The sequence below is a fragment of the Elgaria multicarinata genome, chromosome 3 (assembly GCF_023053635.1).
Source record: "Elgaria multicarinata webbii isolate HBS135686 ecotype San Diego chromosome 3, rElgMul1.1.pri, whole genome shotgun sequence".
Classification (NCBI taxonomy): domain Eukaryota; kingdom Metazoa; phylum Chordata; class Lepidosauria; order Squamata; family Anguidae; genus Elgaria; species Elgaria multicarinata.
Window position 1 is genome coordinate 155,510,919 of NC_086173.1, and position 16,481 is coordinate 155,527,399.

The window sequence follows — 16,481 nt, forward strand, 5'->3', positions numbered from 1 at the left end:
GTTAAGAGGCAAGGGGGCAGCAGGGGGGGGGGCAAAATTACATTGAGCTGAAGCCAAAGTTTAAGAAATCATATCAGGAGTTTTGGTTACAGAAGGAAATTTCTGATTGCTATCCTGCACTATGGAGAGTGGTTCAGAAGCTCCTGGTTGCATTTCCAACACCATATTTGGTAGAATGTGGTTTTGGTGTGGTCTGCCTACTTCTCTCCAAGCAAAGAAATTGACTCCAGATTACTAAACGTGGTGATTTAAGACTCATGTTAAGTGACTTAACAAGTGACTTAGCCTGGAGAAGAGAAAATTGAGGGGAGACATGATAGCACTCTTCAAATACTTAAAAGGTTGTCACACGGAGGAGGGCCAGGATCTCTTCTCGATCCTCCCAGAGTGCAGGACACGGAATAATGGACTCAAGTTAAAGGAAGCCAGATTCCAGCTGGACATCAGGAAAAACTTCCTGACTGTTAGAGCAGTGCGACAATGGAACCAGTTACCTAGGGAGGTTGTGGGCTCTCCCACACTAGAGGCCTTCAAGAGGCAGCTGGACAACCATCTGTCGGGGATGCTTTAGGGTGGATTCCTGCATTGAGCAGGGGGTTGGACTCAATGGCCTTGTAGGCCCCTTCCAACTCTGCTATTCTATGATTCTATGATTTTAAACCAGACATTGGGAAACTGGTATCACTTCGTTAAGCCCATCCGTCACATTAAGAATTGACAGAATAGTGAGGTACTCTACCCTAGTTACTAAATGTGATATCTAATATTCTTGCTAAATGACTATCAGACTTTGAAAAGGTGATATCACTGGATCAAGTTCATCAATTATGTTTAATTGAATAAACTAAAAAAATGCAATTGGATTTTGAATAAATATTCAATTAATTGTTACTGTTTTGAATTTTATTGTTATTATCTTTCTTAGTGGGCCGTTGAAAACCGCTATTCTGAATAAAGATTTTTATAGGGTAGGGTAGGGGGCACTGGGCATGAGTTTGTGGAACCAAGAGGGTGGTTACCTGAAAAAGTTTGGGAACCACTGCTCTAGAGGGAATTTCACCAGGTGCTGCATGCTTACAAAGGACACCTGCTGAAATTCCCTTTTCTATACAAATGTTGAAGATACAGGAGCCCAGTCCTCCTTTTCATATGGTCACCCTACCCTAGAGGGCCAGTTTGGCCCAGAGCCTGAACCCCTGCATGCCTGATCTAGCCCAATTGTACTTTTTTTGTATATCTCCGCACCTACACACCCCACCCCACACACACTTTTCCCTACCTGCTGCTTTGCTTAACATCCAACCTAATGAAGAATCCTGGAGAACCCGAAAGCTTACTCACTATGCTATGACATGTTTGGTTGGTGGCAAACAAGATATTGCCTGTATGTGGATTTTGGAGGGTTTCTCTCCTTATCGACCAGTGCAGCTATCCTTTGCCTTTTTATTTGCTGAATCGGACCCCAAAAGGTTTGTCAATTATCCAGCCTTCCACTTCCCAGAGACCAGTAAGATGCATCCCGGGAAGCTTATAGGCAGGGCACACATGCCACAGCTTTCCTTTCTAAGCACCTGGTACTCAGAGGTATACTGCACCTGAATCTGGAGGTTCTATTTAGGTATTACATGGCTAAATTGGAGCTGGGGCATGCTTTACTAAAGGGGGACTCCAAAACAGCCACTCCAGTGCTTTGGGCAGGATGCCTAAGACAAGTTTTCGAGGACCTCTGTCCTGCACTAGGGTTTACTCTGCTCCTAAAACTAATTGGCAATATAAGCCGGAAATCTTGCTTCCATCCCTCTGACTACCCTATATTTTTTTCCTGCCTACCTCTATTTTCCAAAACCACCAGACTAATCCTATATCCTTCCCTATTTCTCACTTCCTGCCTGCGCTGTGCAGACCTCCACATTCCAACACCTTAGGGACTAGCCCCCTTCCTGCAAGTATCACAACAGACCGGGACAGGCTCCATCATAAAGAACAGAAGAGGCATCAGTCACAGAGGTGATACCCTTCCCAGGATGTTGCTGGGTCCCTGCTCGGCAGTTTCCCAAGAATTTCCCAGGCTGTAACCTTCAGCTGAATGGATTCTCTGGTGAGTAGTCAGGGTAGAGTGGGAACTGAAGCTCCTCCCACATTCATTGCAGATGTACGGGGTATAACCCGAGTGCGTTCTCATGTGTCTCGTGAGCTTTGAGCTGGAAATGAACCTTTTCCCGCACTCAGTGCAGCCGTACGGCCTCTCCCCTGTGTGGACTCTCTGATGTGTATTCCGGGTCGACAAGTGGCTGAAGCTTTTCCCGCACACGTTGCAAAGGTAAGGCTTCTCTCCAGTGTGGATTCTCTGGTGTTTGCTGAGGTTGGAGCTGTAGCTAAAGCTCTTCCCACACTCGGGACAGCTGTAGGGTTTCTCACCAGTGTGAACTCTCAGGTGCTTCGTGAGATCAGAATTCTGCTGGAAACATTTCCCACAGTCCGGACAGCCGTAGCCGTATGGCATCTCTTCCATGTGGATCCTCTGGTGAGTGACAAGGCCTCGGTGTTGGCTGAAGCAGGCCCCGCACTCGGAGCACACATAGGGCATCTCCCCGGTGTGAGTTCTCTGGTGGATGAGAAGGTTGGAGCGCTGGGCAAAGCATTTCCCGCACTCTGGGCACTGGTGCGGCTTCTCCCCTGAGTGGATTCTCTGGTGTTTGAGAAGGTTGGAGCTCTGACGGAAGCATTTCCCACACTGGGGGCAGGGGTAAGGTTTTTCTCCTGTGTGGATTCTCCGGTGGATAGTGAGGCTCGAACGCTGGGTGAAGTGCTTCCCACAATCGGGGCACTGATGGGGACTCTCTGCTGTGTGGACTCTCTGGTGTTTAACAAGGGCTGGGCTTTGGTGGAAAAGTTTCCTGCTCTCTGGAATCTGGAAGCTCCTTTGTCCTGGCTGCACTCTGCCGCTAGGAACCTTCAGCCCATTTTCAACACTTCGGTTGGTTTTCTTCTCCACACGGTTACTGCTGGAACCACCCGTGTCTGAAATGGAAGGGGGAAAGAGGCCTTATGTTTCCCAATGAAGTTCACTTCCAAAGATGCCATGGAAAGAGAATGGGTCTGTTCACACACTGCACTAACCCATGCTCAACGGTTGAGTGTGGGTTGTTTGTTGAACCGTGGGTTAGCATGTTGTCTGAACACAGCCAGGATGGCTTGTTAACCATGCAGTGTGGCTTCTTTTTCTCGAACAAGGCACCTTGAGCACCTACGGTTTGTTGTTGGGTTGTTCAGGGTGGGTAACAAGCCACGCTGCACGGTTAACAAGCCGCCCTCACAATAACCCACCCTGCGGAAAACATGCTGCGTTCAGACAACGTGTTAACCCACGGTTCGACAAATCAACCCACACTCAACCACTGAGGGTGGGTTAGCGTGTTGCGTGAATAGCCCTAATATCTTACAACTGCTAAGAAGGGCCCCATTCATGTACGCACAGAAAGAGGGTAGTTACAGGACATATGGAGCTGAGAGGGGTAAGAAAACCACTGCAAGGGGACCCACCATACGAGCGGCAACCACACAGTGCCCTGTGATTCACTTATTCCTCCCCACCTGTGAGTATTTCATCATCCTCCCACCGCTGCCGATAATCCCAACAGCTGACGCAGTGGGGAAAGACAACTTCAATCGCAGCTTTTAAAGCTCAGCTAAAAACTTTTCTTTTTCCTAAAGCTTTTAAAACTTGACTTTGTTCTGACTTTTACATTGTTAGTTTTACTCTACCCTGTGCCTGTTTGGTGCATTCTCTTCCCCTCCTTATTGTTTTATTATGATTTTATTAGAATGTAAGCCTGTGCGGCAGGGTCTTGCTATTTATTGTTCTACTCTGTACAGCACCATGTACATTGATGGTGCTATATAAAATAATAATAATAATAATAATAATAATAATAATAATAATAATAATAATAATAATAATGTGCCAGCCGCTGTACCTGTTGCGGTGTGATGGCTACTATTGAGAAAGTCCGTGCCAGCTAGAGCATCACTGGAAGTGACAGACACTCTAGGCTGTCATCTCTGTGGTTGGCTGTCTTGGGGTTTCTGTTTACGGAGCAGTGGCAGTGAACTAAGGAGTTCCTGTCACATGACAGCCCATTAAACCCACTGCAGAATGTAGGTAATGGGCGTGGATACCATCGGGGTGTGTGTGGAACCCCACACATACAACACACTAAGCCACTGTAGATCATGTTTTTGAGCAATTCATGGTGGCTTAGCATGATGTATGAACAGGCCCAAGGTTTCCAATGGAAAAAACAAACCGGCCCGAGAAGCATGTCCTAAGCCCAACTCACACCTAGGCCTCTTTACTGTGGTCTAGTTTTCAGAGAGGTGATTGACCTGTGCCTAAGCTGGGCCATTCTGGAAGTGACGGCTCAACCTATATACCAAGAATGGGGAATTGTTTGCTCTTAACTCCAATCACTGGTTGGAGATAAGAGAGTATTTAAAGGCAATTCACCTTTAAAATACCCTGCAAAGAATCAAAGCTGTTGCAAAGACTTTGAGCTATGCATTTTGCAGGCAGGCTAGCTGCTTCCTTGTGAGTAGACATGCACTGGTTTGGGATTTGGGACACTACCTGAAAGTGCTGCTGAGTGATTGAACCCTCCTCACTTCTGAGTAGAGATGCAGAATCCTCATCCCACTTACCTCTGAGTAATTGTAGAATGGTAATAATCAGGTTTGGCCCTGCCCACTCTGACTTTGGGCCCACCCACAGATGGAAGACCTTTCCCATTTTGCAATTTGGCCCTTGGGCTAAAAATGGTTTCCCACTTCTGTTATATACCGATAACGTACTCAGTTCTTGGAGTGCTGCACTTTAGGTAGCCAAAATGGCACCATCCACCCACAAAAGGGAGGCTTCGGTGAACCCAAGATTTGAAGAAGAACCAACAATCACCACCACCAAAAAGGAATGAAGGGGGGAAATTACCTCAAAACCGCTCAATGAGGACTGATCATGCTCAGTGGGCAGAGAATGCTGACTGACTGGGGCGTGGGAAGGATGGAAAAACAGATATGTGGAATGGAGAATCCTGGAAAAGAGCACAGTCAGCTGCAATCCTGAACAGGAGCATTTGGTTTCAGATCCCCACTTATAGGAATGAATATAGGGGTGGGGGTAAGGAACAGGAACCCCCTGCACACAGAAAGCTAGCATCTCAGGGTGAAGCCTCTTGTGAAGGCAATGTTTGTGTCTCAGGAGAATTTAATGGGGTGACCCCCCTCCCCACTTGCAGTCTGAACTGGTATAGGCCAGAAATGGATAAGTCTGCTCCGTCTTCTGCTCTTCAGATATTTGAAGGCCATTGCCAGGCACCCCCTTAATCTTCTCTTTTCCACGCTCCCATCTCTTTGGACTGTCTCCTTCGGGTGGGTGCGATTTTAGCTTTTGTTTTTGGTACCTCTGCAAACATCAGAGTTTCCCTCTGTGCACGCTGGCACCTTCCTTCTTGTTTCTCAGGGGCAGCGTTTTGCCTACAATCCTGACAGCGCTCACCACCTCACTTTGCTGTTAGTGGGAACGAGAAGAACAACAAACGTTGAGCTACTGGGAGAAAAAATGGAACCACTCTAAGGGACACCAGAGCATCTTAGAACCCAGTTATCAGACAGCCAGTGTGGTGTAGTGGCTAAAGTGTTGGACTTGGCATCAGGAGATCCGGGTTCTAGTCACCACTCAGCCGTGGAAACCCACTGGGTGACTTTGGGCCAGTCACAGACTCTCAGCCCAGCCGACCTCACAGGGTTGTTGTGAGGATAAAATGGAGAGGAGGATTATGTACGCCGCCTTGGGTTCCTTGGAGGAAAGGCAGGATATAAATGTAATAATAATAATAATAATAATAATAATAATAATAATAATAATAGTAGTAGTAATGATGATGATGCCTATGTACACCAGTTGCGGGGAACATGGGTGGGAGAGTGCTGTAGGCTTGTGGGCTTCCCATTGGGGCAGCTGGTCGGCCACTGTGTGGACAGAATGCTGGACTAGATGGACCCTGGGTCGGATCCAACAGTACTCTTCCTCTTATGTTCATTACAACTGATGGGAATCAGAAGTTCTTACTAGTCGTTTTGATTGAAATTAGATGCACCTTTCACCTCCTCTCTTTTAATTGTGACGTTTTTGCCATCTTGCAGACTTGTATATTTGGGGTATGATTATGATCCTAAGTTTACAACCGTACACTCACTTGCATGGGCAGCTGCTAGTCCTGATGGCTTTATGCTACCTGCAGTATCAGGGGCCTTATGCCTGAGTTCACCAGTTGCAGGGGAATATGGGTGGGAGGGTGCTGTTGCACTCATGTCCTGCTTGCGAGCTTCCCATTGGGGCAGCTGGTTGGCCCCTGTGTGAACAGAATGCTGGGCTAGATGGACCCTTGGCCTGATCCAGCAGGTGCAGGGAACGCTGATCAAATTTGCAGATGACACAAAATTGGGGGGGATAGCTAATACCCTGGAAGACAGAAACAAACTTCAAAGTGATCTTGATAGGCTGGAGTGCTGGGCTGAAAACAACAGAATGAAATTTAATAGGGATAAATGCCAAGTTCTACATTTAGGGAATAGAAACCAAATGCACAGTTACAAGATGGGGGATATTTGGCTCAGCAATACTACAAATGAGGAGGATCTTGGAATTGTTGTAGATTGCAAGCTGAATATGAGCCAACAGTGCGATATGGCTGCAAGAAAGGCAAATGCTATTTTGGGCTGCATTAATAGAAGTATAGCTTCCAAATCGTGTGAGGTACTGGTTCCTCTCTATTCGGCCCTGGTTAGGCCTCATCTAGAGTATTGCGTCCAGTTCTGGGCTCCACAATTCAAGAAGGATGCAGACAAGCTGGAGCGTGTTCAGAGGAGGGCAACCAGGATGATCAGGGGTCTGGAAACAAAGCCCTATGGAGACTGAAAGAACTGGGCATGTTTAGCCTGGAGAAGAGAAGATGGAGGGGAGACATGAGAGCACTCTTCAAATATTTAAAAGGTTGTCACACAGAGGAGGGCCAGGATCTCTTCTCGATCCTCCCAGAGTGCAGGACACGGAATAACGGGCTCAAGTTACAGGAAGCCAGATTCCAGCTGGACATCAGGAAAAACTTCCTGACTGTTAGAGCAGTGCGACAATGGAATCAGTTACCTAGGGAGATTGTGGGCCCTCCCACGCTAGAGGCAATCAAGAGGCAGCTGGACAGCCATCTGTCAGGGATGCTTTAGGGTGGATTCCTGCATTGAGCAGGGGGTTGGACTCGATGGCCTTGTAGGCCCCTTCCAACTCTGCTATTGTATGATTCCATGATTCTTCTTACACTCTTAACCCAGGGTCAGCAAGTTCTTACCCAACACCCTGGCGCCTTCTTGCTTCGCCTCTCTGCAGATCCTCTTCAGCCCAGTGCCCACAGGTGACTGCTTTGTCTCAGGCCAATTCACAACCCGGGCTTCCAGTGTCTGAAACAGCAATGAAACAATGAAATTTAATGCCACAGTAACAAGATGGGGGAATACTGGGCTCAGCAATACTACAAGCGAGAAGGATCTAGGAATTGTTGCAGATCACAAGCTGAATATGAGCCAACAGCGTGATGTGGCTGCAAAAAAAAAAAAAAATGCTGTTTTGGGCTGCATTAATTGAAGTATAGCTTCCAAATCGAGCGAGGTTCCCCTCAATTCGGCACTAGTTAGGCCTCATCTTGAGTATTGTGTCCAGTTCTGGGCACCACAGTTCAAGAAGGATCCAGAGGAAGGCAACGAGGAGGATCAGGGGTCTGGAAACAAAGCCCTATGAGGAGAGACTGAAAGAACTGGGAATGTTTAGCCTGGAGAAGAGAAGATTGAGAGGAGACATGATGGCACTCTTCAAGTATTTGAGAGGTTGTCACACAGAGGAGGGCCAGGATCTCGTCTTAATCATCCCAGAGTGCAGGATTCGGAATAATGGGCTCAAGCTACAGGAAGCCAAACTCCGGCTGGACATCAGGAAAAACCTCCTGACAGTTAGAGCAGTATGACAATGGAAGCAATGACCTAGGGAGGTCGTGGGCTCTCCCACCCTAGAGGCCTTCAAGAGGCAGCTGGACAGCCATCTGTCAGGGATGCTTTAAGGTGGATTCCTGCATTGGGCAGGGGGTTGGATTCGATGGCCTTAGAGGCACCTTCCAACTCTACTATTCTATAATTCTATGATTTGAATGCAAGAATAACTGTCTGTCCGGGCAGGGCAAGCGTCAAGATCTGGTCTGGTAAATGCTGAGGGCCCCACACCCCAGCACAGGCCCACTGGGAAGAGTATTGTCTATTCTCTGAGTGACAGAAGCTCTCCATGGCCTAAGGCAGAACTCTTGCACATCACCTGCTAGAATGCAAGTTAGTGAAGGCCTATCCTGAACCACTACAAATCCATTCAGCAACCCCATCTGGCTTTCGAGATTTCAACAGCTATTGCCCACATCTTGATTTGAGTTCAGACAACAAGATACCCGCACGCTAAAGGGTTGAATATGGTTTCTCATTGAACCATGGGTTGTTTTTGAAACCTGGGTTATTATGTTTCTGAACCCAGCTGTGAACAACCCATGGTTTGCTGTGGGGATGTGAACTGTGAGTTGTTTGTGGTTAACAAACCAGAGTTTGTTCCCACGGCTGGGTTCAGACAACAAGATAACCCATGGTACAACGACACCCCAAACTCAACCCTTGAGTATGGGTTATCCTTTTGTCTGAACCCAGCCACTTTCATGCATATCTTCACACTCATAAGGACTAGAAACACGCTCATTAAAAGAAAAAGGGAATCACAGAATAGTAGAGTTGGAAGGGGCCTATAAGGTCATCAAGTCCAACCCCCTGTTCAATGCAGGAAATCACCTTGAAGCATACCAGACAGATGGCTGTCCAGCTGCATTTTGAAGGCCTCTAGTGTGGGAGAGCCCACGACCTCCCTAGGTCATTGGTTCCATTGCGGAGATTCTCAAGAATTCTCTGTGTTTACTTACACTTTGCTGTTCAGCGTGCTCAGGTTTCACTGAATTGCATATCTGTAGCATACAAGCTCTTGCTACAGACTCCCTACCAAGATTACAGAAACTCACCTGTTTTTCCTTCCTTTCGGCATCTCGCCGCCTCAGCAGGAACGCCTCCGCCAGAGGCACTGCTTGGGCACATGTCTCCGGGTCATGTTCCCTCACCCAGCTCTGGATTTCCTGGGGTAGAAGGGTCAGGAACTGCTCAAGGACAAGAAGGTCTAACATCTGCTCCTTGGTGTGCTTCTCTGGCTTCAGCCAGCCCCGGCAGAGCTCTCGGAGTTGGCCACACACCTCCCGGGGCCCCTTGGCCTCGTGGTAACGGAACTGCCGGAAGCGCTGGCGCTGGGTCTCCGTCCGGATGGCGTCCACTTTCAAAATGGCTGCCTTGACTTTCGCGTACTCCCCTCTGTCTTGGAGGCTGAGGTTGCTGTAGGCCTCCTTGGCCTCTTTGCTCAGGACGGGCAGCAGGCGAGCTAACCACTCCCGCCGAGGGAGCTGGCAGGTCCCAGCCAGCCGTTCAAAGGAGGCAAAGAAGGCCTTGTTGTCCCCCCACGGCGCACCTTCCTCCATCCGCTGTGGGCTTCCCCATCCCAAATGAGAGGACTGCATGGCCATGAGGAATTCCTGCCACTGGGCCTCCCAGTGCTCTGGCAACCCCTCCTCAGGTTCCTGCTTCACTTGCAGTGGTGCAGCCCAGTTGAGGAACTCCCTGATGGTCCCAACCTGAATGACGCGGGGCGATTTGCCAGCTTTCTCAGTCGGTTTGGGGCACGTTTGGTCACGGTCTTCCATTTTGATTCCTGCGTGCCCCGGTGCAACCTGAGCCTGGGAGCTGCCAGCTGGTCTAGATCTTTGCTCGGCAGCCATTTCCTCTCAAAAAGACGAAAGCTCACCCTGGTTAAGGTAAAAGCCTGGACTTTTGAGAAAGGCCTTCACTGTAAACTTGTGTGAACGTCCAGGATACGACTTTGGCTCCCTTCCTCCCCTCTGTAAAATGCTCAGCAGAAGAGGCTGTTTGCCATTGGATTTTTATCCCGGATGTGAGTGGGGTTAGCTTTTTAAACAAGCAGATGGCCAGACAACATCCTTAAGCAGCAAGGCCAGGTTCTCTCTGAAAGAAAGAAAGAAAGAAAGAAAGAATGTGAGGAGCTAGAGATGTAAAATTTCCGGAAATTTTGAAGCCATGGGGGAAAACCGGGGGGAGGGGGAGGATGTGTGTTTCCCGTTTTTTCTGGGGGGAAACGGAAATTTTCAAAAAAATTGAAATAATGCAATATTAGCACTTTTTACAGATTGAAAGTCACTTTGTTACTTTAGGAACATAAAATGTAATTATATCCAAGTTGGTTTGGCATAAAATTATTGCATTTGGTAGATTAAAAGTACAGTGTATTCAAACAATTATTACAAATTTAACTTACTTTTTTTAATGTTTTTAATTTTTTTGGTAACAAATGGAGCTACAAGCTCCTGAACTGTTAGGAACATCTGAACTGTAAGGAACCTCTTTGGTTCTGCCAGTTTATGAGGAGCTGGCAAAAAACAATTTTAAAAAACAACTGAAGAAACCACCAACATTAGTAACAAAGAAAATTATTTACGTCTCCACTAGTCCTCCAGTGTCAAGACATAAAGCCCCCATTCCCATAAAAAGAACTGAGAAAAAGTGGGGGACCAAGATTCAATGAATATGCATGAAATTTAATCAAACTCATTTTCTGAGCTATAGCTATCAGTATCAGTTTCAGCCTCTGCTTCAATGGTAGTGCTGCCCCCAAGAGGCAGAAATGCATCTTCCTCTTGCATTTGAGAGTTGTAGTCTCAGTTTGCAACCTAGGACTTGCTTGTCCTTGGTGCACAGACATTGTAATAATCTGATACTGTACAGTTTTTAGAAATCATTTGGAGAAGTAAATATCTGAACACCTTGTCTTAAACATTTTATTCATTATGCTAAAATAAAACATCCCTTAATCCATTTTTTCTTCATTTCTCCCCCATTTCCCCCATTTTTCGGAACACCCCCCCCCCAAAAGGCTTTGAAAAAATGGGTTTTTTAAAAAAAAAATCTGGGTTTTTTTCTGGGCCTTCACATCTCTATGAGGAGCACAACATATATGATTTCAGAAGCTCTTCACCCAAAGCAGACATAAGAAATGAATCAATGTCTGTTTAGGGAAGCAGATGATCTGTGAATCATATAGATGAGGGAGTCAACATCTGAGAAGATTGTTAAACAAGAAAAAAGAGCTGCAGTAGACTAGGCCATGAACAGAATGTTTACAATGAGGGCTGAACTCGACAGAACAAGATGTATTAAATACAGCTCTCAGCCACACGGCTGGCAAAATGGCCTAGAAACAGGTCTGCAAGCAGGATAGGGCAATCATTTCTAGCAGATTGACGCCAAAAAGTAACTCTGAGGTTGATACATAAAAGCTAAGTATATATACGGAGTACATTCTTCAGTCTCCTCTAATAACCCGTCAGTCGCCAACGAATTATTAGAGGAGACATCTCATTGCAAGAGGAAAATCTCCAGACATCTTCTAACAACCCCCTAAAGAAGGCTTTTAACAGGACACAGGCCGAAACGCATTGGGCTTCATACAGATAAATCCTTTTCCCTCCTGAGAACCTGTTTCTCTCTTCTTTTGATTTGACTTGGACGCTTTCCTCCTTTTGATTTTAGCCTGGGAGCTGTCAGGAATGCTGTTAAGGCTCTGGGATTTCCAAAGGGGCCATAGAATGTACTTCCTTCCACCCTGATACATTTAAAGGAAGTTATTCCCTCTTCCTGGGGAAAACACACAAATGCCTGCCCCTCTGACTACCATGCAACCTCTGTTTGAAGGGCAAGTCCAGTCCAAAGCCTATATATCATTGGTTTTATTGTGTTTGCTTTTATTATGTAGGTCTCCCAAACAGCTTTGGCTATAGGGCGACACATAAATCAAATACATGCATAAATAAAGATAAAGAACCATTCGAACGGAAGGAGAGCAGCACGGGGCCTTGATGTTACCCACCCATACTTGGCACCCAAACAGCAGACGGAGCAGGCAAACCCATCATCTGCTCACAATCTTCCCCCCTTCTGTTTAAATTACACTCATCATTTCTACATTTACGTCTATACATATTTGCACGTGCAATTTGCATATGCCATGAGCATAAACTTTGCAATCAGCTCATGCAAATTTTATGCTAATCACTGTCCTCTTTTGCCCCCCCCCCTTTTTGGGTAATGCCTAGACGTCCACCCTACCTAGGAAGAGTAGCTTTGAATTTGCTAATCAAAAGCCTTGGTAGGAGGAAATGGTGCCATTCCAAAGTGTCCTCATCTCCCAGCAAGGTCAAGAACAAATAAGACTCACAGATCAGTGATTTGCCTAAGGCTGGCCTTGAGAATTCATGGCAAAGGTGGGCTTCCTACTCACAAGTTAGGTTCTGTAACCACCATGGCTCTCCGTCTCCTTTTCAGAAAAGCATTTGGTTCAATCCCCTGGTTCCCATGCCCTACTGTAACTAGCCTAAGGATTTGCAGCTGGTGGGGGGAATCACAAATTCCTCCCCTGCCTACCATTGCCTTCAACAATTGCATCCCAGGCAGAAGCCCAACAGATGCAGCTTCCCAATCACTGCATTGCCCTGAGAGGAAATGCTTCTCCTGTTGGATTTCGGCCTGCCATACCATTCTTAAGGCACAGGAGCCCCGCCAGGAATTAAAATAAACAAAAGGCAGAGACGGCAACCCCGAGAAGAGAAAGAAAGCAGAATGCTGTTTTTATTAGCTAGCTGTACTACACATGCCAGGTCCGGAGGCCACAGAAGAACGGGGAAAGATCCCCTGAATTAGCAAATGCCGATGTTGTGCAATGCCTTTTGCGGCAGCATCGATCTGCAGAAGTTAGCAGGCGAGAAAACCCTGGTCCCTAAGCCATGAAGATCTACCAATTCACCTGCTAATTCGCGCAGGTCAGAGCCGTCCTAAAAGGCACAACTGCTGGGGGCGATTAAAGAGTTGGCAACCCGAACGCCTTGGGGCCCTTAGGGCACGATGCCCCACCCCCAAATCATTTACTCATCAAATAGGACTTGACAGTGGAGAGATAAAAGATACAGGGAGAGACAGAGATCCCCACCCCAGTTGCAACTTCTCTTTCTTCTGAAGCAATCACACTTTGCTGTTTTTGCAAAGCAAACTCACCAATGCGTCTCCTATCCACGTCCTGAAAATGCACCCGGCCTTCCAAACAATACCACTCCTGGGAAATCCAAAAGCCAATTTTCTTCACCCCCGGGATAGGTAAAACAGAACAGGAAGGTGCACCTAGTATTTAAATCCCCCCCAAAACCTCCTCTCGGGCCTCTCTAGCAATGACCCTTTCCATCGATTTAACTCTTTGAGTGCTCAATGCAGGAATCCACATTAAAACATCCCTGACAGATGGCTGTCCATCTACCTCTTGAACGCCTCTGCTATAAATTTGATACAAAACACATCGATACATTCAAATGAAACGAGTTTAAAAAAGAAAGGAAGAACAGATTAAACATAGAATAAATTCAATATTGCAATGAAAGAACAAGCACAGGGCAAAATCAAAATTAATTGGTTCACAAAATCTGGTGAACCACCTTGAGAGCTTCAACTGTCTGTTGGGCGATATAGAAATGTAATTAAATTAATGGATATAAATAGAAGGTAGAGCATACCAGTGGTGCTGTACTTGCTGTCCCAGAGGGTCACAGCAACCTGGTTTACATAGAGTTCAGATGGGGTGAGGACTTCTCATTAAGTTTATGTTTGGGGCTCATAACCTGCCTTGTATTCAGGTTCTTGGGCAAGTTACTGGTCTTTTAGCCAAACCAATTTACCTTTATGTGAAAATGGGTGTTTTGTGCTTGGCCATACACACCATGGCAGCCATTTGGCCATCCCTCCATGTGGTGGCCATTTTATGACAGCCCCTACTACACTTCCTCAAAATTCCAAATATGCCCACTGGCCCCCCAAAAAAGTTGGAGACCCCTGTGTTAAGAAGGTTCCGTGGCTGGGCTTTCCATCTCTCCTCCCAAAGTGAAGTCCTGTAGAGACTTTTCCAGCTGTTCATGCTGCACTTCTGAAGAAAGGCTGAGGGGAAAAGCAGCAGTGGATTTTTCTGTGATAGATGTGACTGTAAGCTCAGCTCCAGTGCTGAGAATTAATTCCTGGGCTGAGCATCTGCTCAGAGGAACCCTGGAATAAAATCCAACATAGAGTAGACCCATTAAAATAAATGGGACAAGTTATTGTCATTCATTTCAATGGGTCTTCTCTAAGCAAGAAATATGTTGAATTTTATCCCTTTTTTATTCTTAGAGCAGCTTTCCCCAACCTCGTGCCCTCCAGATGTTTTAGACTTCAACTCCCATCAGCCCCAGCTAACATGGCAGATGATACCTAGATCCCATTGATGGACCGTGAGCCAGTAAAAGACAAAGAAGATCACTCAATCCTGAAGAAGTCTTCCCACACCTTGCCTTAGACAAACCACTTTCTCTCTCTGCCACAGTTTTCCCATTTGCAATATGGGAGATAATACTGACTTACCTTACAAGGGTTGTTATATGTCAACTGGTTTGAATTGAAAAGTACTATACAAATGTCAAGTACCAGTACTCTGAAGGTCATTTGGGGAATGATATTTATTATAATATTAATGAGAAGCATTGTTTCATATGTGAGGGATTTATATCTTAGCCTTCAATAAAATTCCTAGTCTGGAATGCAATTATTTTAAAAAAGAATAAATTGATGAGGAAGAGGAAGCCGAGATGGGTGTCAGGATCCGGGTGGGATAAAAACAGCAAACCCAGTTCTAATAAAACAGATAAAATTGTATTTAAAGGGCTGAAAAAATGAAAAGGGCCTTTTAAAATTTAAAATTTTTAATTTTAAAAATTTATAATAGTATAAATTGTGCATGCCGCTTTACAAAGACTGTGGAGGCAGATCCCTGCCCCAAGGGGTTTACAGTCTAGAAAAAACAACACCAGGGAGATAAGGGAAATGGAAGAAGACAGAAAGGGTGGTAGAAAAGAAAATGATTATTTCAGTTGCACCTAATTAGGTTTAGTTACCTTCCTGACAGTTGAGTATGGTGGCTCTGATTTCAGTGGGGTTGTGATTCCATTCTGGGTTTCAGTCAGAACCAGTCTTCTAAAAGACCTATGCAAGATACTGAACCTATTTTGGGGGTAAGGTTCAGCACTTTGGATAGCTCCTTTAGAGTTCGGGCTTGTTCTGACTGAATAGGGTGACCGTATGAAAAGGAGGACTGGGCTCCTGTACCTTTAACAGTTGTATAGCCAAGGGAATTTCAGCAGGTGTCATTTGTATTTATTTATTTATTACATTTTTATACCGCCCAATAGTCAAAGCTCTCTGGGCGGTTCACAGAAATTAAAACCATAATAAAACAACCAATAGTCTAAAAACACAAATACAAAATACAGTATAAAAAGCACAACCAGGATAAAGCCATGCAGCAGAAATTGATATAAGATCAAAATACAGAATTAGAACAGTAAAATTTAAGTTAAAATTAAGTGTTAAAATACTGAGTGAATAAAAAGGTCTTCAGCTGGCGACGAAAGGAGTACAGTGTAGGCGCCAGGCGGACCTCTCTGGGGAGCTCATTCCACAACCGGGGTGCCACAGCGGAGAAAGCCCTCCTCCTAGTAGCCACCTGCCTCACTTCCTTTGGCAGGGGCTCACGGAAAAGGGCCCCTGTGGATGATCTTAAGGTCCAGGCAGGTACGTATGCCCTCCTTTTCATAAGGTCACACTATTTCAGTCAGAACAAGCCTGAACTCTAAAGGAGCTATCCAGAGTGCTGAACCTTACCCCCAAAATAGGTTCAGTATCTTGCATAGGTCTTTAAGAGTTCTGGTTGGTGCTGACTGAAACCCAGAATAGATTCACAGCCTCATTGACATCGGATACAAAAGAGGGCACAGCTCCTGCAGTTTTAACTGTAGTGATGAAGAGGGAATTTCACCAGGTGCTGCATGCATACAAATGACACCTGATGAATTTCCCTTTTCTGTGCAACTGTTAAAGATACAGGAGCCCTGCCCTCCTTTCCATAAGGTTACCCTAGACTGAGGCCAAATCTACACCAAGCAGAATATTGTACTATGAAAGCAATATATAAATGGCAGGAGCCACACCAAGCAGGATATAGCGGTATGAAAGCAGTATATGGTATGCGTCAACGGGCCCCAACAGTTGTCAGTGCACTTCAATACCACCATAAAGCGGTAGTGTGACTCCTGCCGTTTATATACCGCTTTCATAGTGCAATATCCTGCTTGATGTAGATTAGGCCTGAAACTCAGAATGGATTCACA

At 45.9% G+C, this 16,481-nt stretch overlaps 1 protein-coding gene across 1 annotated transcript; it reads right to left on the bottom strand.

Moving 5' to 3' along the window:
- Positions 1-1,649: 1,649 nt before the first annotated feature.
- LOC134396183 (zinc finger protein 397-like) lies at positions 1,650-10,027 on the bottom strand. The gene is made up of 3 exons (XM_063122587.1): positions 9,150-10,027; positions 7,401-7,509; positions 1,650-3,021 (listed from the first exon to the last, which is right to left on the bottom strand). Exons 1-3 carry the CDS (start codon positions 9,948-9,950, stop codon positions 2,000-2,002), a joined length of 1,932 nt encoding a protein of 643 aa, XP_062978657.1. The 5' UTR covers positions 9,951-10,027; the 3' UTR covers positions 1,650-1,999.
- Between the last annotated feature and the right edge of the window lie 6,454 nt (positions 10,028-16,481).